Genomic DNA, 20,575 nt, shown 5'->3' with positions numbered 1-20,575 from the left:
CTCTGCTTCAAGAGCAGCAGAACTACAGGCATGCACTACCCCTGCCCAGATCTATATTTTTTGTGGGGATGTAACTCAACCCCTATCATGTCATATCTGAAGTAGAGTAACACACCAAGAAAGAGGTTAAACTGAGTTAGAAGAACTGTGACTCAGGCCTGCAAGTAGAAGACTGAGGTGACTATGAGGTGGCTAAGACTGAGTCTTGCATTTGCCACATACGCAGAGGTAGAGTAACAGGGCAAAAATGTGTCCCTTGAACTGGGTAATATCACTGATGTCAGTATCTCTCCTGAATGTGGAGCCAAGGGAAGTAGCAGAAGCTGAGTAATAGAAACAGTCTTTCAGAATTTTATTTGAAAGAAAAAGTCTGACATATGGAAAGATCTTAGAAGGGGATATGAGGCAAAGGAATTGTTGAGAAAGATGAAAAATGTAGTCTCAGGGGATGGGGCTGGGGCTTAGTGGTAGAGTGCTTGCCTTGTGCGGGTGAGGCACTTGGTTCCATCCTCAGCACCACATTAAAATTAAATAAATAAATAAAGATATTGTGTCCATCCACAACTCAAAAAAAATTTTTTAAATGTAGTCTCAGCATATTGAAAGGAGGCTGGTAACTTAGAAACTGGGTTCTGGAGTTAGACTGATTGGTATTTATATTCCAGCTTGGTTTGTTCCCACCTGTAACAATAGGCTGGCCACTTCAATTCATTAAAACTTAAGTTTCCTTTTCCATAAAATAGGGATGGTTTTATTTAAATTAAAAAAATAGTTATAGATGGACACAATGCCTTTATTATATTTATTCATTTTTATATGGTATTGAGGATTGAACCCAGTGCCTCACACATGCTACACACTGAGCTACAACCCTGGCCCTATTTTTTAAATTTTTTAAATTATTTTTGGGGTACTGGGGATTGAATGGAGAGGCACTTTGCCACTGAGCTACATCCCCATCCCTTTTCATTTTGAGACAGGGTCTTTCTGAAGTTGCTTAGGGCCTTGCTAAGTTGCTGAGGCTGGCCTCAACATGTGATCTTCCTGCTTCAACATGTGATCCTCCTTCGAGTTTCTGGGATTGCAAGCGTGCACCACTGAACCTGGTGATGATTTTAATAGTATCCACTTCCCAAGATTATTTTAGTGACTAAATGATAAAATACATATAAAGCACTTAGCATACTGTATGACACATAGTAAGTGCTCAATAAATGGTAATTCTTACTATTATGACTAGGTTAAAAAAAAGTTCCAAGAAAGAGGTAGCAAGTTATGATATCAGATATGGCAGATGGGACCAGGAGGTGGGAGGTGGAGAAAAGGTCAAGTATTTGGCAGAGTTCTCGCAGAGACAGCAAAGAGGGGAGGGCAGGGATAAGAGCAGCTAAGAAGTAAATGGGCCAGCTGGGGATGTGGCTCAAGCGGTAGCACGCTCGCCTGGCATGCGTGCGGCCCGGGTTGGATCCTCAGCACCACATACAAAGATGTTGTGTCCACCGAAAACTATAAATAAATATTTTAAAAAAAAGAAGTAAATAGGCAAGGAGAAGCCAGAGTTTGTAGGTATGGAACACTCTAGCAGCTGACAAATGAGAGCAGATATTAGAAGAAAGGAGAGGGAAAGTGATTTGGGCTGCAACAAGAAAGTTGTAGGGGAAAGTTGCTTGGGTGTATATGGTGGTAGGAAATAGGGGTGACACTCTCTCTTGAATCTTTCAAATATTATTTCAATTTGATACTATATATCTTCACCTTTGCTGTGCTAACCCAGGGCACCCAGGGGAGACTCCTACAAATAAGGAATGGGCACTAAAGGATGAGTGTTTGTGGATGAATAGTGATGAATTAACTCAATGAGGAGAGAGGAAAAAGAATAACTTAAACCTGGCCTTGTTGAAGTTCAGAAGCCTGAGGAGCAATTGTCTAGAAAGTACTGGTCTTAGAATCTGGTAGGAAATGAGAAGGCTTCAGGGCTGGAGACACAGGTTTAAGAGCCATCAGAAAGTGGTCTGATGGCTAAATACTTGAACTTTTCTCCACCTCCCACCTCCTGGTCCCACCTGTCATATCTGATATCATTGCTTGTCACCTCCTTCTTGGAACCTCTTTTTTTTTTTTTTTTTTTAACCTAGTCGTAATAGTAAGAATTACCATTTATTGAGCACTCACTATGTGTCATACAGTATGCTAAGTGCTTTATAGCATTTTTGTCATTTAGTCACTAAAAGCCAGGGGGATGGATAAATGACCTTGAGATGATAGGAGAATATGATCTGGAAATATTGGGGTTGGTGGAGGACAAGTCACAAAAGGAAAGACATGAGAAGATGGGTGAAGCTCTGACAAGTCACTTGATGGAGTCCAAAGAAAACCAAAAGTCATGTACTCACTGAATATTCCAATTAAGAAGGGACAGAATTGGGAGTCTGAGGCAGGAGAATCCCAAAGTTGAAGGCCAGCTTGGGCAACTTAATGAGACACCACCTCAAAATTTTAAAATATAGGGGCTAGAAATGTAGCTTGGTGGTAGAGTGCTTGCCTAGCGTGTGCAAGGCCCTGGGAGGAGGAGGAGGAGGAAGAGGAGGAGGAGGAGGAGGAGGAGGAGGGGCCTCAGCAGCAGCAGCAGCAGCAGCAGCAGCAGCAGGAGGAGGAGGAGGCAGGAGAAGAGACTGGGTCATTGCTAATGTAGCCTCAGGAGAGTTTTTATTTTAATTATTTTATTTATCCCCTTCCCCCTTTTCTTCTCTTCTCCCTTCCCTTTTTCTGCCCCCTCTACTCTATTTATCTTCCCTTTACTCCTTTATTTATTTGTTTTTAATTGGTACTTTCTACATATAGATATAAGCTTTGGAGATATAAGGAGATATAAGCTTTGGTATATTTATGTATATATATAGCATGATTCTATATTTTAGGAGGCAAAAACTAAATTTGGTTTGGTAGACTGTAGAAGGATGATGGAGAATGAGAGGTGACAGCAAAACTGTTTTTCAGGAAGTTTGGTGTTAAAATAACGTGGATGTATAGGGCAAAAGGTGAGCAGGAGCAAATGAAAAGAGTGATGGGAAAAGGAGGAGACTGTGTTATCTATAGAACTTAAAAATAATCAAACAATTCAAGACTCGGAATGAAGCTAGTGACAGAGCTCTTGCCTAGCACAAATGAGACCCTGGGTTCAATCCACAGCACCACAAAATAAATTAATTGATTAATTTTAAAAAATTAACTGAACCTAAGAATTACAGAAACAAGAAAAAAGGGAACACAAATATTTTTAAAAAACAAAAAATGACATGCATAAATCATTTACCTGAACAAGGCAATTCACTGCATCTCTTGGTGGCATCTGCTAGTCTTTCTCCTTGGGGATAGAGTGTATGTTACACTGTTCCATGAATAGGTGGTGTTCATCTGCCAAGAGTATTTTTTTTCTTGATGCACAGTTGTTTTATTATAAAAAAATGATTAAGCCAGGAGTGGTGATGCACGCCTGTAATCCTAGTGGCTTGGGAGGCTGACACAGGAGGATTGCAAGTTCAAAGCCAGCCTCAGCAACGGCGAGGTGCTAAGCAACTCAGGGAGACCCTGTCTCTAAATGAAATACAAAATAGGGCTGAAGAGGTGGCTCAGTGGTCAAGTGCCCCTGAGTTCAATCCCTAGTACCCCCAAAAAATGATTAAAAAAATCTGAATTAAACATTGCTATGTTGCATCTATTCAGATTACTGTTTTTACAGAGTCAGCATTATAGTTCTTTTTTTAAGAGCATTATAATTATACATAGTATTTGGATCCCTTTTGACAGAATTATACATACAAGGAATTTAATTTCAACCCCCATTTTCTTTCCCCCTTTTCTTTCCTCCTCCCTACCCTTTTTCTGCCCCTTCTACTTATCTTCCCTTTACTCCTTTATTTATTCATTTTTTATTGGTACTTTCTACATTTACATGAAGGAGATATAAGCTTTGGTATATTTATATATGTATATAGCATGATTCCATTAGATTCAGCCCATATTTCTTTCTCTTTCCCGTTCTTCCTCCCTCCCTCTCATTCTCCTTCACTGATCTTCACAGTATCTTTATTATATCTAATCCCATTCCCCACTACCTTCTTTCCCTTACTGTGCTTTTAGCTATCACATATAAGAGAAAACTTTCCACCCTTGATTTTCTGGGTCTGGCTTATTTCACTTAGTCTGATTTTCTCCATTTTCATCATTTACTGGCAAGTGCCATAGTTTCGTTCTTCTTTATGACTGAGTAAATCTCCATTGTGTATATCTACCACATTTTCTTGATCCATTCATCTACTGATGAGCATTTGGATTGATTCCATGATTTGGCTATTGTGAATTGCGCTGCTAGAAACATTGTAGTAGCTGTATTACTATAATATTCTGATTTTAATTATTTTGCATAAGTACTGAGGAGTGAGATTGCTGGATCATATAGTGATTCCATCACTAGTTTTTGGAAGAATCTCCACATTGTTTTCCAAAGTGGTTATACTAATTTGCAGTCTCAACAACAGTGTATGGCTGTACCTTTTCCCTAATATCCTCACCAGCATTTATTATTTGTATTTTGATCACTGGTATTCTGACTGGAGTGAGATGAAATCTTTTGATTTGCATTTCCCTGATTGCTAGAGATGTTGAACATTTTTTCATATATTTGTTGGTCTTTTGTGTTTCTTCTTTTGATAAATTTCTGTTCTTTTGTCCATTTATTAATTGGGTTATTTGGGGTTTTTTTGGCATTGAGTTTTTTTTTTTTTTTTTTTTGAGTTCTTTATATATTCTGGATATTAATCCCTTGTCAGAGGAATAGCTGACAAAGATTTTTTCCTATTCTGTAGGCTCTCTCTTTACTCTCATTTTCTTTGCCATGCAAAAGCTTCTAAACTTGATGGCATCCCACTTATTGATTCTTGGTTTTATTTCTTGAGCTTTGACCATATGTTTTCTTCTAGCAATTGCAATGTTTCTAGTCTAATTCCTAAGTCTTTGATCCATTTTTGAATTGACTTTTGTGGAGGTGAAAGGGATCTAATTTAATTTTTCTACATGTAGATATCTAGTTTCTCCAGCACCATTTGCTTTTGTTTTGCTTTGGTACTGGAGATTGAACCCAGGGGTGCTCTACCACTGAGTTATATCCTTAGCCCTTTTTATTTTTTTTCTCCCTAAGTTTCTGAGGCTGCCTTCAAACTTTTGCTCCTCCTGCCTCAGCCTCTCTAGTAACTGGGATTATAGGCCATGCCTGGCCCCAGAACCATTTGTTTAAAAGATGCCAAAAATGTATGTTGAAGAGTTGAAAGCCTTTTTAACAAATGGTTCTCTGTAAGTATGTGAATTTGCTTCTGTGTCTGCTATTCTATTCTATTGGTTTTTGTGTCTGTTTTGATGCCAATACCATGTTGTTTTTGCTACTATAGCTCTACAGCATAATTTGAGATTGGATATTGTGATGTCTCCTCCATCACTTTTATTATTCTGAATGGCTTTGGCTATTCTTCCAAATGAATTTAAGTCATTGGTATTTTGATAGGGATTGCACTGAATCTGTATATTGCTTTTGGTAGTGTGGCCATTTTGACAATATTAATTCTGCCTATCCAAGAACAAGAGAGGTCTTTCCATCTTCTGGGATCTTCTTCAATTTCTTTTTTCAGTGTCCAATAATTTTCATTGCAGAGATCTTTCACTTCCTTGGTTAGATTAACCACCCCCAGCTTTTTTGAGAATATTGTGAAAGGGATACTTTCCCTGATGTCTTCTCAGCTGACTTGCTGTTGAAGTGTAGAAAAGTTATTGATCTATGATTGTTGATCTTGTATCCTTTGACTTTGCTAAATTCATTTATTGGCTCTAGGAGTCTTCTGGTGGAATTTTGGGGGTCTTCTAGATAAAGGATCTTATCATCAACAAAAAGTGATAGTTTGATTTCTTCTTTTCCTATTTGTATCCCTTTATTTTCCTTCTCATTGTGACTGATTGCTCTGTCTAGTTGCAAGAACTACATTGAATAGAACTGGTGAGAGTGGACAACCTTGTCTTGTTTCTGGCTTTTAGAGAAAAAGCTTTCAGTTTTTCCTCTATTCAGTATGATGTTGTATTTGAGTTTGTCTGCCAAGGGTACTTTTCCCTGCAATACCCCATGCCTCTGCTTTCCCGACTTTTTCTTAATTTCACTACGAAAGTAAGGAAAAGCACACTCCCTTCATCTGAGCTTCCTTTCATCTCACCTTTCAAATGAACTCCGTGTATTTCCCATGTGATTCTTTGCTGCAGAGGTCACCCGGTGAGGTATCTTGCTTGCTTTCTCCAGTCTTGGTCTCAGCTTCCCTTAAGCTCAGGGCTTGCCACAGATAAACTGGTCCTTAACGTGTTTGAGGAAGGGGTGGTCATTTCTGTGTCCTTCACCGCCTCGCCTTGCGATGTATTCGTTTGCTTATCTTTTCTCTTTTTCAGTCCTCTGTGCCCAATGCCCTGGAAATCGAATCATCTGGCGGGATGGGTGGTGTGCATCAATCCGGTAGGCTAGTAGCTGGTGGACCGCCAAAGAAGCGCTATCTGGCAGCCTTCAAGACCGGCCGGCAGAGGGCGCGCCGGGATCGGGAGAGGCTGTGGCTGCGGCGGCTGCGGGACGCGGGCCCTAGCCCTTACGCCTAGCACTGGGGAAGTAGACTAGGGGCAGAACGAGCTGCGCATGGAGGCATGTGTCTTGCTCTGGGACCCGCTGCCCTAACCAAAAATACACCCTGCCCAGCGAGGCTCGCGTCCACCCGGGTGGGCGTTCTGGAGGAGCGACTTCTAGAGCCTCATTATTTAGGGAGGGAGATTGCGGCTCCTAGGACGGACTTCTCGGGCTTCCAAGAAACCTGAGAACAGCTGCGCACCAGTCATCTGTCTACTCATTTGTGAATTGGGGATCATTTATTTATTCAATAAATATTGAGCATTGTGCTCTAGCGTATGTGCGTAGGGCTGGAGTAGAATTAATAAGTAAATAGGATCATTTCATATTTTCAAAAGTGCCTTAAAAATAATGTATGATGTGATAGTGAGGTGTGATATGTACGCTGATATTTGAAGAGGGCCACCCTAAGAGACACGGGGTGGGGGGGCGCATTCGAAGCAGAGGAAACTGCATGTGCCAAAACCAGACACTTCAGCACCCCGTACATAGACGTGAGAGACATACGGTGGGAGACATTAGAATTGTGACCGGTGAAGATGCTGGAATTACCTGGAAGAGGCTCCAGGGAACTTCCTGAGGCAAGGAAAACATATCTTGGTTAGGGTGTTGCCTACATGGATAGACATATCAAAACTCAGCAAAACTGTGCTTTGTGTGCTACATGTACCCTTTGTCTCAAAAACAAAATAAAACGAGGGGCCCAGGCTTATGAAAACAACTGTTAAGTTGGTTAAATCGTTTTGCGGTGCTTTCCAGCCTGCCCTGAGAGCAGATACAGTCGCCCCATGTGCCGGGACATCCTCTAAGGAGAATGAATCAACGGTGGGGTCCGGGAGAAGGCGTCTACGCCTGGCAGGGTCTGGGCTAGGTCGGTCTAGAGGTTGAGGGCGAGCAGTGCCTCTCACCGCCAGACCTAAGGCTGCTGACAGCCGCGCTCCACCTAGGTCGTCAGGGGCAACCTTCCGAGCCGGGCCCCCGGCCCCGCCTTTCGCGCAGAGGCCAGGTGGCGGTTGGGGGCGCAACCAGCCCGTTTGATTTCCCGCGGCCGGTGGAAAGGGGCGGAGGGGGGAGGGGAAAATAGCTGTCAGCCAATGGGTTGAGCTGGGAGAGGTCACGTGGAGTAAGAGGGGCGGGGCCCAGGTGTACTTACGGGGCAGCGGGCGGGGGCCTCCGCCTCGGTGCGAAGTCCGGGAGGCGGGGCCGGCGTGAGGGTCGGGGGGCTGCGCGACTAGGATTGGCCTGTGGTCGGGAGGCGGGGCCTGCGCGCGCCGCGGCAGCCGGCTGCTATTGGCCTGGGCTCAGGGCCCGCTGCCGCCGTGCGGGCGAGGCTCGGGGCGCGAGGACCGAGCGGGGCGGCGGGTCCGCGAGCCGGGGGGAGGGGCCGGGGCGGTGGCGGTGGCGGCGGAGGAGGAGGAGGAGGTGGCGGCGGGGGCCGGTACTGGACCCGGCGGGATGAGCGAGGTGGAGGCGGCAGTGGTGGCGACAGCGGCCCCCGCGGCGACGGTGCCCGCGACGGCGGCAGGGGTGGTAGCGGTGGTGGTACCGGTGCCCGCGGGAGAGCCGCAGAAAGCAGGCGGCGGGGCGGGCAGCGGCGGCGGGGGCGGAGCCGCCTCTGGCCCCGCTGCTGGGACCCCCTCGGCGCCAGGCTCACGCACCCCTGGCAACCCGGTGACGGCGGCCTCGGGGACCCCCGCGCCCCCGGCTCGGAGTCAGGCGGACAAGCCGGTGCTGGGTGAGGGGGGGCGCACGCGCCAGGGCGGCTCTAAGGGGTAGGCGGACTGGGGGAGGGGCAGCGTGGGGCCTGACAGGGTCTAGAGAGCCGAAGATGGGCCTGGCCCCGAGGCCCAAAGGCCTAACTGAGCTGGGAACTGCGGACCAAACTGGATTCCCCTGGAGGGAAATCTTGCTGTGCCTTCCGGGGGTGGGGGTGGGGGTAGGGGTGGGGCAGAGCAGAGCCAGGGCTAGCAGGTTCAGCCAAGGCCTTGGGGTGGAGAATAAACCCTTATTTCGACCACGCCTCTGGGGCGGGAGGCTTGGCCCAGTTGACTTCGTTAGCATGGGGTAAACTCTGACTTGGGAAGCAGGTGCACTGGGGACCCTTACATTGGGAGGGCTAGAAAAGCTCTTGAGTTATAACCTGAGGGTGGCACTCAGTGGATCAGGTGAGTACCGGTTCTAGGTGAAGGACCTGGAATTATATAGCATGTGAGGAACATGCCTTAGAGTTGGGTTTTGAAAGCTTAAGCCTCCTGTGTGGATGATTCAATTTGGTGGAATTGGGATAAGAATACCTTAAAGCTAATAGTGAAACCTAGTTGTCTTGAAAATAAGCTTAATAGGAAGGCAGGTTAGATTTTTGGAGTGTCTCAAAACTCAGTCCAATTCCATCTCTTCCCCCCACTTACTATCCCCACTGCATCTCTGCCTGGCAGCAATCCAAGTCCTGGGCACTGTCAAATGGTTCAACGTCCGGAATGGTTACGGATTCATCAACAGGTATCCGAGGAACCCAGGGAGAGGGTGGAATGGGTGTCTTCGAACTGGCCTGTGGGACTAGACACCTTCCCAACCTCATCTCTACCCCTGCCAAGGCACATGGTTGCAATGTCCAGCTGACGCTGGTTGAGTCTTTAACCACAGCACAAACGTGTGCTTAGTGGCAAGATGAAGCCTCCTCCACATCTTCAAGGGCAAGCAGAGGATTAATGATCCAGGAACTTGGCAAACCTGGTTCTGACCTTCCTAGCTTCTGTCTCACCTTCAGGAATTTTCATTATTTTTAGTTTGCTGTACTTTGGGGGTGGAATTATGGCGCTCTCTGTACCTCAGGGCTCTGGGCTAGAATCTTCACTGATTTCCTGTTAAGGGAAGCACTTGAGGCACCCTCACGACTCATCTCCCTTAAAGAGCTGTGACTCACTTGAATCCCCCACCTGATGGGACTGAGACTGGCTGTAGGGGGAGGGAGGAAGGAGGTAGTCCAGCCGGAGATTGTTGCTTCTCTTCTGTTGGCAGCCCCTCCCCTTCCAGCCTGGGAGAGGCTGTAGTGGTGGATTCTGAGCAGAGCCCCCAAGTGCAGCCTTCCCCAGCCTGGGCACCCTGCCCAGCCAAGCCCTCCTGGGAGGCCTTAGTTCCCTCTTAGCAGGCTGACCTTTGTGCAGATCCAAGTGCTTTTAAAGCTGGAACATTTGTTCTGGTGAAGCAGGCTCCTGTGAAGAGTCCCTCTCCTCTCCCTCATCCTACAGGGTTCTAGGATAAACTAGGATTGTAGGCAAGGTAATGATAGAGAATGGGTATTCTTTTCTCTCATCCTTGGTCCCTCTGTATGTTGAGAGGGAGCCTGACTGTGGATTTACTTCCAGGCTGAGTATGAACATAAGGTTTTGTGGCTGTTTGGAACAAGTTCCTGACACCTTGTCCCCTTCCCAAAGTCATTCCACACCTCTAGCCTGCTCCTTGGATGTAAAAAGAGATAGTGGAATTTTCCAGTCCCAGTAGGGACTGGGGGTGGGGGGTTGGCCAGAAACAGTTATAGCCTGCACCAGCAGGTTCTAAGGTGCCCTAGGGTAGAAGGTGGAGCACTCTGTAGGTAAAGAGCTGTCCCAGCTCTTTCAAGGTGCCTTTGCCTTCTCTTCCATTCCTTTTTCATGAAGACCAGGATTTTCACTGAGGTTTTAGGTGTACCTCTCTATACCAGCTTTTGGGGGTCCTGTCTATCCCCCAAGTAACTGAAATCTGAAGAGGATGGGCCCACCAATCTTAGGAATGGACAGCTAGGGAGGCCTTAGTGGAATTGAGTGTCTTATTAAAATCACCCCCTTAACAACCCATCCTGTTCTGCAGGAATGACACCAAGGAGGATGTCTTTGTTCACCAGGTAAGCTAGGTTGGCTTTCTGAGGGGAGGAACCGGCCCTCTCTTTGAAGGCCTTTCCCATAACCCTTAGCTGCAGTCTTTCTCCGGCTCCTCAACGGCCTGCCCACGTGGAAATAGCCATTCTCCCATCTGCCTCAGGTGCTTGTATCAACCATTAGCCCCAGTTGTGTTGGGTTACTGAACGGCTGTCAGTGTGTTTTGCCCTCTGGGCACTACATGCTCTCCACCTACTGGGACCTGTTAACACCACAGGAAGGAATCAGGCAGTTTTCCAAGGGAAAGAACTCAGGTCCGAGAGACTTGGGTGCAGTGGTTCTCAAAGTATGGTCCTGGCACCACCAGCAGCATCACCTGATATCCAAATTCTCAGGCCCCGCCCCAAGCTACCGAATCAGTCAGACCTTGGGGCTGGGCACCGTTTTAACAAGCTCCCAGGTGATTCTGATGCTCGCTAGTTTGAGAACCACTGCCTTGGTGTAAAGAGCTCTCTGGGATTGAGGTAAGAAGCACAGTATGTTTTACCCATTTTGCAATTTAAAACTGTCTCTGCTTTTTGTTTTGCTTTTGATTTCCTCTTTCTTGCCTCCCTTTTTGAAGTCCCTGAGGGGTATAGGAGGGAAGGGAGAGAGTATCCTGAGGAAAGTGGTAACTTCTCAGTGGATCCCCAGGCTTCTAGTTTGACTTTTCCCCTACTAAATTTTTTCTTTCTTTCTTTCTTTCAATGCCAGGTATAGAATCCAGGGCCTTTCACATGCTAAGCATGCATTCTACCACTAAGCTACACCCCAGCCCCTCCCCTACTAAACTTTGACCATCTTTGGCTCTGCCCTCCAGCTCTGGACCCCAAGTAAAATGTTGAATGGAATTGGGTGGTGGACCCAGCAAGGGTGGAACAGACTCTGCTTTTGCTGCCCTCACTTTTCTCATGGCCTTTCCCCCAACCAGACAGCTATTAAAAGAAACAACCCCAGGAAGTTTCTGCGCAGCGTTGGAGATGGGGAGACTGTGGAGTTTGATGTCGTGGAAGGAGAGAAGGTTTGGGGGCTGCTGTGGGGTCTAGAATTGGCCAGGCTTGTGGGGGAGTGTCCTGGAGGTCAGCCCAGGCTTTGACCCTTCTGGGACCAGCTCTGCCTCTGGGAATGGGGCTATGTTCTCACCAGGATGTGTCTTAACACTAAGGATGTTCTAAATAATGTGTCCATGTCTTCAGTCAGTAGTATCCAGGTGTCTTCTCAGTAGTTCACCAAGCACTTCCATGTCTGTTTTCCATATGGGGCCCATCCCCAGCAGGATGCTTCTGAGTCAGTCCTCTGGAGCAAAAGATGGACAGTAGCTGCCAGCCCTTTCTCCACCCCATGGTCTTTGGGGGGAGGGTGCCATAACAGTTATTTCAAAAGGACAAGCTGTTCTTTCCTAGATGAGTACCAACTCACTGTTGCCCTTTGGCAGGGTGGGGGAGCTGGATAAGTATAAGAGGAGCCACAGGAGAGCTAGAGAGGGGACTTGGGCTGGGAGACAGAAGAGACTCCAGTGATTCCAGCAAGTTTGCAAATGTTGTGTGTTTGTCATGGGGTGGGGGGTTCTGACGATTCCCCTTCCACATTTCCAGGGTGCAGAAGCTGCCAATGTAACTGGGCCCGGGGGGGTGCCAGTGAAAGGCAGCCGCTATGCCCCCAATCGACGTAGATTCCGCCGATTCATCCCCCGGCCTCGCCCAGCTGCCCCACCACCTATGGTGGCAGAGGCTCCCTCAGGTGGAACAGAACCTGGTAGTGAAGGGGAGCGGGCTGAGGACTCTGGGCAGCGGCCCAGACGACGGCGCCCACCACCTTTCTTCTACCGAAGACGGTTTGTGCGAGGCCCTCGGCCCCCTAACCAGCAGCAGCCTATAGAGGTGAGGGGAAGCTGCAGTAAGGGAGCCATCTATTCAAATTTTAGGCAGAAGTGAGAATTGGTGAAGTTAGAGACTACAGGGTCCACAAAGGAAGTGGAACTAAGGGCTGGGAAGAGCCAGGGATAACCTGGCCCCTGGACAGCCAGGGTTCCTACAGCCCACCAAGGCCTTTGTATATTCCCAGGGCACTGATGGGGTAGAACCCAAAGAGACAGCTCCGCTAGAGGTGGACCAACAGCAGGGAGATGAGCGGGTGCCTCCACCCAGATTCCGGCCCAGGTACCGAAGGTAAGACTCCTTTTCTGGGGCTCAGTTTCTCTTTGCTGTCTGGTGCAAAAGGGGAAGAGTTCTAAAAAGTGCCTAAAGTTAATGGTTAGAGGTACCCAGAGGGAAGCAGGACTTACATGGAGCTGAAAGCCTGGCTTCTGGAGATGGGAATAGGGAAGCTGGGGAAGTCCTGGTGAGAGAAGTGGTCTGCTCTGGGTTCCATAGTCCCTTCATGGCTTCTGCTTCTTTTCCTAGGCCTTTCCGCCCCAGGCCACCTCAGCAGCCTACCACTGAAGGTGGGGATGGTGAGACCAAGCCCAGCCAAGGCCCCACTGATGGTTCCCGGCCTGAGCCCCAGCGCCCACGAAACCGCCCCTACTTCCAGCGGCGACGGCAGCAGCCCCCTGGCCCCCGGCAGCCCACAGCCCCAGAGGTGAGGATAGTGGAATTGGCGGTGGGGGGAAATGGCTGGGACCAGCTGTCCCATTTTTGGCCCTTTCCCTTCTCTTCTTTATTACTGTGCCACTTCCCTGTCTCTGTCCTTTCATGTAGATTGCTAGGGCCATCCTTGGTAGGTACTATATCAATCAGCCCCAGCAGAGACAATCAAGCCATGTTAACCCCCTGCAAGCCCCACCCCCACCTCAGCTCTGCTTGGAGCCTTGGCACCAGCTTGTGGGTAGAAATTGTTGGGGAAAGGAGGGCGAAAGGGAAAGACAGAAGGCATGAAGCTTCCTGAAGAACAAGAAGCCTAACTGACTACCATTTTCTCTAGACCTCAGCCCCCATCAACAGTGGGGACCCCCCCACCACCATACTGGAGTGATTCCAACTCAAAGGACACCCAGAGCTACCATCTGGTGAGAGGCTGCTCTTTTCAGAGGGCAGGTGGCAAGAAGGCTGGGGAATGGGTCATGATGATAAGTTTATGTTCATGATTTGTCTATTTCTTTTGTTCTCTTAGGTATCTGCCAGTTTTTTCCAACTGACCTGTACCCTACCCAGCACCCCCTCCCTCCTTTCCCATAACTCATGACATCAGAAGACCGGCTTTTCCCCTTTTCCTTGAGACTCAGGAGGGCTAAAGCAACAGCCTTTTGCATTTTTTTCCCCATTCTTCCCTATCAAGGGTTGAAGGAAGGGCTCCATCCTTAGTGTTCGGAGGCATCAACTTCCTCCCCTAAGTCAGGCTGAGAAGGAACCAGCCAGCTCTTAACCTCCTCCTGGTTGCTTTTCTTTCCCACCCAGTTTATTTTTGTTTCCCTTCAACCCCCTACCTCTGAAGCCATTTTATGAACTGTCATGTGCCACCTGAGCCTCCAGTAAAAACAAAAACAGGCTTTCTTGTTGTCTTGGTCTCTGCCTCTTCTCTGTTCTGGAGAATTTGGATCACAGGTAACTCACTTCAGAACCATGGACGGTGAAGTGTGAGAAGATACTGGCAGTCAGCAGGGCCTGCCCTTGACTCTTTGCTCTGGTGTCCCTAGCTGTGCAGCTTTGACAAGTGCCTTCAACACTGAGATTCACTGTTCCTGTCAAACAGGGATGATGCCTCCCTTGCAGTGCCTGGCACTTGTGGCTATTGTTTATTGAACATTTACTATTAAAGCAATAAAAAGTAATGGAAAAGGGCATGAGTGACAACATCTAGAGGATTCTGAGGCCTGGAGGTGAGGCAAGACAGAGGGGGGAAGAGGGGCAGGCAAAGTGGATTGTAGTCCCCGTTTCAGCCATCCTCCAGTGCCTCCATGACAGGACACTCTTCTCGATACAATGACTTTATAGATGAATCTATATATACATATTTAGTACAACAGCCTTTTGGTTTCTGCTCCCTACCCATTCAAACATATACAAAAATATCCAAAGTCTCCTCCCATCTACTGTTTACAGGCAGTCATTCAAATCCCCTTTTGCCCTTAGTTGGTCAAAAGCCTGTGGGGGCAGCACCCTTCCAGAATAGGAGTGGAGAAAAGAGCTGGGGCCCCCACTTGGCAGGCTTGGGGATGACAACTGAGATGAGGCCCCAAGTTTACAGGCAGATGCCTTCTCTTCCCGTCTCACCACATGAGGGTATATACTTTGTATTCCCTCTTACTCTGAAAGGCTGAGCCTGGAGGGAGGGAGGAGAGGCTAGATTTGGGGAGGGTGAGTCCTTTGCCCTAGAGAGGTCAAGACAGAGCCCCCTTCACCCAGAGTCTATGTGGCAATAATTCAGTGAAAGTGCCAGGTCGTGGGAGGAGTCTAAGGTGGTGGGAAACTCAACTTCTGGTCTCATGTCCTGCTTTCTACTTCAGTTTGTTCTACTGAAGAAGTCAGTCTAGAGCCACCTCTTCTCTAGCCCCTCTTCCCTAGAGGGGGTGGATGTATTCTGGAGAGGAGTTTGGGGTGGGAAAAGAGAGGGAAAACAGCCCACCCCGACAGTCACGGCCTAACCACAACACATAAATAATCCAAAAGAGTCACACGAGGGGAATGAAGGGGTGCTCAGACCACCCTTCCCTTCAGCTTCCCAATTCTACCAGGTTGCAGGGTTTTTTCTCTACCCTGGAAGTAATAGGGAAGAGGGTTAAAGTGCTGCAGAGGAAAAGGAGGGGATCTCGGGGATGGAGAAAGCTGGTTCTCCCACCCCTGCCTTGCCCCTCAGTCATTCTCATCTGGCCCTAAGTATTCGAGTTCCGTGCTGGGTTTCACCTCCTGCTCTAAAAGAGAGGGTGTCCGACGGAAGGCAGCTGAGATCTGGTCAAACGTCCGGCCTCGGGTTTCAGGCACTTTTAAGAAGGTGAAGATGAAGAAGCCAAGCAGGAGGATCGCAAATAGAAGGAAGACGTAGGGACCCATAGCATCCTGGGATAAGTGGAGAAAGGTGTTGACAGAGTAGGGTGGCGTGGGATGGAAGGGATAGTTTCAGGCAAGTCAGGAACTAAATACTCTTAATAGGGAGCTGGGACTACTGCAGAAACAGGTGGACAATTCAAGGGGCAATGGAAATGATCAGAAATAAAGGATTACGCTGAAAAATGGATGATCTGAACCCAGACCCATTTCTCATCCCTTCACCATATTGCACTCAGAGGAGATTCCCAGCCATTTGTGGTATTAATACAAAGTTTAAATCATTTTATTCCTGGTCTAAGTTAAGTTATGCCACTGGTTTGTTCCAAAGACACCTATGTTACTATCCAATCTAGTTCTGCCCCATTTTCCTTTGATTCTGGTGGAGCAGCTCCACCAAATTGATCCAAAGACCACCACTCTAGGGTTGGGGGTCCCTGACTGGAAAGCAAGCAGGATAGTGATGTATTGCCCCCTCTATTCTCCAGTGTGGGAGATTGGGGCAGGGATGGGGGACCTACCGCAACATACTGGAAACCCATGCCAACGATGAAGTTGCACGTCCAGTTGGAGAAACCAGCCACTGCCATGGCCGCTGGGCGGGGTCCCTGGCTGAAGAGCTCGGCCACGATGAACCAGGGTATGGGACCAGGGCCAATCTCAAAGAAAGCCACAAAGCCAAAGATGGCCACGATGGAGACATAGTTCATGGCTGGAACCCGCTCCTAGGGACCAGGCAGGGAAGTTAGTGAAGCTGATTTTGGCTTTCTGGATATTTACCTGCATTTGATCTACAGGAGAATTGAAATCTACTCTTCCCAGCAGCTGGTGGGGGGCATGCCACCCTTCATTAGAACAGGCCCTGGAGCATTTCTGAGCACTGACACTATGTTGGCTGCCCCATGCAGATTCAAGGCAGAGGAAACATTCTGGTCTCAACTCCTATGATGATTGATTTCCCATTGGCTCTAATTATTAGGAATTATTGTTCCTGAGACTTGCCAGGGGCTCTTTCTCCTGGCTGACAAACTTGTGCTATAGCCAAGCACCCACGGTCCTGGCACATAGCAGCCCTAGGATTGAAGGCATGAATGTTAAGGTGTGATCCTGGCTAGCCCCAGAACCTTGGGACCATTCCCATGGGTTGGGCTATTGGCCCATCCCAGCCCCCCAGGCCTCACCAGCAGAAGCAGAGCCACAGTCATTAAGATGGCACAGCCACACATGCCTGACAGGCCCAGGAGATGAAGTGTTCGACGCCCAGCACGCTCCACCAAGAACACCTGTGGGAAGAGTTAGGGCTTGGCAGGGGACCTTTAAGACACAGGAAGTGGGAGCATGTTGACAGGTGGGGATAACCAAGAGTAGGCCCTTCAGAAACCCCAGGGATGTGAAGCCTGTGGTGCAGTCCATTCCAGAGGCAAGTAGTTACCGAGACCAAGGTGAAGACAGTATTGACCACACCAGCTCCTATGGTGGCATAGGCTGGCTGCCCCACCCCTGCTGACTCGAAGATGCTGGTCGAATAATAGAAAACCTAGAGGTAAGGGAGAAGAAGAGGTGATGGCAGAGTTGTCCTGTTTTCCACTCCAGCCATACCAAAGTGGACCAACCCTGGGTGTTAATGGAGGAAGTTAGTTCCTTTCTCCCCTCCCCAGGTCTGCTGGCTGCTCCATACATACAGCATTGATGCCTGAGAGCTGCTGGCTCAGCTGCAACACAACTGCAATAACTAGGGGCTGCCGGTGGGTGCGGCTGCCAAGGAGTTGGAGCAGGGACAGTGGCCGCTCTCGCTCCAGCTTCCGCTTCTCATCCTTCAGCTCAGCCAGCGCATCAGACACATCGGCCCAGCCCGTCAGGCGCTTCAGACCTGGGGGTGGGGAGGGTCAGGACTGATGGGGCCTGAGAGGAGGCCAGGTACTAGCAAGTTAGGGTGGAGGTATGGGTCTCCGCTAGACACAGGGTGTGAGCTCACTCTTTCGCGCGGGCCCCTCCAGGTTTCGGATGATGTAGAGATAGCGGGGACTCTCAGGGCAGAAGGGCAGCAGGACCAGCTGCACAAGGGCAGGAAGTACTGTGATGCCCAGGAGCAGTGGCCATAGAGTAGCAGTGCCCAACATGGATTCCAAGCCCAGCACCTATGGGAGAAGGTAGGGAAGGAAAGCAGGTGACTCATGCCTCCTGATGGACCTTGGAGGTCCACCCTAATCTAACCCCTACCTAGTTTCCCACCAGGCCAAGCCTAGTTACCTGGGCGATCAGAATGCCAATGACGATGGCCAGTTGGTTGAGTGTCCCCAAGGCACCCCGAAGGTGAGTAGGGGCAATCTCCCCCACGTACATGGGCACCAGCCCTGATGTTAGCCCTGAGCAGAGGGAAGACGAGAGGGCTGAGTACAGCTGCCCACTCCCATTTGGAAACCCAAGTATGGTGAAGGAGAGCTAGATTCATGGCAGGGCTGTGGTGCTCACGGGTACCTGAATAAGCGCCAATGAGGAACCGTCCAAGAATGAGTATCTCATAGGAGGCAGTAGCATTGGCTAGGCCCATGAGGGTGCCCCCCAGCACCGCCAGGACATTGTTGGCCAACATAGCCCTTTTCCTAGTGAGCAAATAAAGAGTGGAGAGCTGTGAGTATCAGGGACCCATGCTGTGGCTCCCTTCCTAACCCCCACCCTTGCCCTCCAACCCCATACCTGCCCAGCCACTGAGAGATGATGCCAATGAGGAAAGAGGAAATCATGCCGCCCACAGAAAAGATGGCCACAGAGAGAGACCAGAGGGTAGTAAGGGTGCTTGGTGGAATGGAGCCAGGTCCCTCAGGACCCTGTCTCCCCAGCCATGTTTCATTGTAGCTTTGTTCAATCACCTGGAAGGACAGCATAGTAGTGATTCCCTGCAAACCCTTCCTTTTCCATCCCCTCAGGTTTCCCTGTCCTTGTTTGGGCACCTCCACCCTGCTACCTGCAGGCCCCTCACCTTCTGTGGGGCATTGATGACTCCAATGTTGTAGCCAAACTGCAGGGAGCCAAGCACAGCTGAGAATACAGCAAGGACCAGGGTCCCAGTCACTCGCTGTCGAGGAGGTTCCCCATCCTGGACAGGCAGAAGCAGAGAGGGACATGTCATGTGGAATCATGCTTTCTTTCCTTTCCCCAGGGACCTGGGCCCAGCTGGAGCCTGAAGATGCTGGGTTCCATCCAACATGCTGGGTGAGGGAAACTGGGCTATATTAGGAATTGCACAAAGATCTCAATGTAAACAGGAGCACAAAGAACCCAGTGGTAACCAGGGCATGGAGGAGAAACTGAATGTTTGAGTCCACAGGCAGAGAAATGTTTGAGGACCTAAGCCTGAATTTCCCTGTGACCTTGGGACAGGCTCAGATTTGTATGACCTTGGGCAAGTCACTTTCCCATTCTGAACCTAAGTTTCCTCTACTGTGAGCTGGGGGTGATGTTGCTTGCCTTGCTTACCTGTCAGTGAAAGTGTTGAGAAAATCAAAACCGAATGTTTACAGTAACTCTAATAGTGCTAGTTTTATAACCTGACAAGTGCATTATCATCAGCCACTGTTCTCTTCCTCCTCTCTGGGGGTTTTCTCAGTCAGCTACAGGAGGCCCCCAACAGGCCCAAGAAGGGCAATTCCAAAAAGGACATCCAGGTCATTCCTCAGGGGGTGGCCTTCTGTTTCTCTGCCCTGGCCTCCCCTCCCCTTCTAAGCTCCGACCAAGGGCTGGGGGCTGTGCCGGGGTTCTGCCAGGGAGAGCCATGCCCAGGGAAGAGGGAGGGATGGTGGCGTGAGGGGCGGTGGCAGTGGTGGCTGCTCGCTGGCGGCACAGACTGTCTCCGAGCAGAAACCTGAGCTGGGGGAGGGGGGGCGGACACTCCCCTCTACCCCTCCACCCACAACGGGCCAAGAGAAAGTTCAGCGTCCTGGAGATTCGCCAGGAGTGGGGGGTGGGGCCCAGGGAGAGCCTTCAGTCCTCGAAACACTGCCTGTGAGCCGGGACAAGAGGACAGCTACTGGGGGCCAGATCCTCCCGGATGTGGAGGCTTTTCCCAAGTTGGATCCAGCGCAGGGTGTCCCAGAATAGGGCGCAACTCCGCAGAGCCGGAAAGCAGACGCACTCTGAACTCGGCAGAATCCAGTTGCGGCCTGAGCTCCCGAAATGTGCCCCATACCCACTCTGCCTCTTGGCGAGATTGGAATCTGACAGTCACGGGTTGTCCAGGCTGGGTATAAATAGCCAGCCCCCCACCTCCACCCCCTACGCCTGAGCAGGAACACCCCCCTGCTGACCCCGGTCACGACCCCAGCCCAGGATAAGCTGGACCTGTGCCCCCGCCCCGCCCCCGCATGCTGAACCCTACTTCTGAGCCGATCTGTTGGAAGCCCGAAGGCATCTTGTCTTAGAATAGCTGGAGGTGCAGGAGCTTCAGAGATGAGAAGCCACTGGGGAGTCTTTGACCCCGGTCCGGCAGGCAGAGGCGCGGGGACCACGGCTATCCTGGAGCAATGTGCGGAAGGCAGTTCTGGTGGGTCCCACAGCCACAAGCGAAGCAGACAGAAAGCAGCGGGGCTCCCTGGTATCTGGCAGAGTCCGGCTGGGGGAAAAGACCTGAGAAGCCCCCACCACTTCACTCCCGCCCCGCTGCGGGACACGCCCTTCACAACACTCATTGGCCAGGAGCCCGCACACCCCAAAGGCCACGCCCCTTCGCTAAACCTGGGGCTTAGAGTTTGGCTTGAATTAGTGGGGCTGGCGGGGGAAACTACGCCCCTTACCGCCTGCGAGACACGCCCCTCGGGTTCCCGCCAGCTTCTGGCCATAAAGTTTTTTTGAGCAGGGTTCGCCAAACGAAAGGCCCCGCCCACCCACGTGTCAGGACTCCGCCCCCACCATCCGAGATACCTAGCAGCGGATTTTTTTTATAGTCTAGCCGCAGGTCAGGCTGCTAGGACGTGGGGATGGGCCAGGTGTACTTGCCC

At 49.7% G+C, this 20,575-nt stretch overlaps 2 protein-coding genes across 2 annotated transcripts; one reads left to right on the top strand and one right to left on the bottom strand.

Annotated features, from left to right (window-relative positions):
* The first annotated feature begins 8,118 nt into the window (after window positions 1-8,118).
* On the top strand, window positions 8,119-14,102 carry Ybx2 (Y-box binding protein 2). The gene is made up of 9 exons (XM_076871231.1): window positions 8,119-8,441; window positions 9,142-9,205; window positions 10,553-10,586; window positions 11,531-11,620; window positions 12,195-12,479; window positions 12,664-12,767; window positions 13,002-13,179; window positions 13,522-13,606; window positions 13,711-14,102. The coding sequence occupies exons 1-8, from the start codon at window positions 8,162-8,164 to the stop codon at window positions 13,570-13,572; spliced, it is 1,086 nt and encodes a 361-aa protein (XP_076727346.1). The 5' UTR covers window positions 8,119-8,161; the 3' UTR covers window positions 13,573-13,606; window positions 13,711-14,102.
* Window positions 14,103-14,508: 406 nt separating this feature from the next.
* Slc2a4 (solute carrier family 2 member 4) lies at window positions 14,509-20,299 on the bottom strand. Its single transcript, XM_076871230.1, has 11 exons — window positions 19,957-20,299; window positions 18,562-18,678; window positions 18,279-18,451; window positions 18,060-18,184; window positions 17,832-17,947; window positions 17,557-17,719; window positions 17,264-17,451; window positions 17,014-17,118; window positions 16,763-16,864; window positions 16,103-16,306; window positions 14,509-15,593 (listed from the first exon to the last, which is right to left on the bottom strand). Exons 1-11 carry the CDS (start codon window positions 19,987-19,989, stop codon window positions 15,390-15,392), a joined length of 1,530 nt encoding a protein of 509 aa, XP_076727345.1. The 5' UTR covers window positions 19,990-20,299; the 3' UTR covers window positions 14,509-15,389.
* Window positions 20,300-20,575: the final 276 nt, after the last annotated feature.

Source organism: Callospermophilus lateralis, chromosome 11 (assembly GCF_048772815.1).
Source record: "Callospermophilus lateralis isolate mCalLat2 chromosome 11, mCalLat2.hap1, whole genome shotgun sequence".
NCBI classification, from domain to species: Eukaryota; Metazoa; Chordata; class Mammalia; order Rodentia; family Sciuridae; genus Callospermophilus; species Callospermophilus lateralis.
The sequence above is the reverse complement of the archived record's forward strand: the minus strand, read 5'-3'. Positions and strand labels throughout refer to the sequence as shown.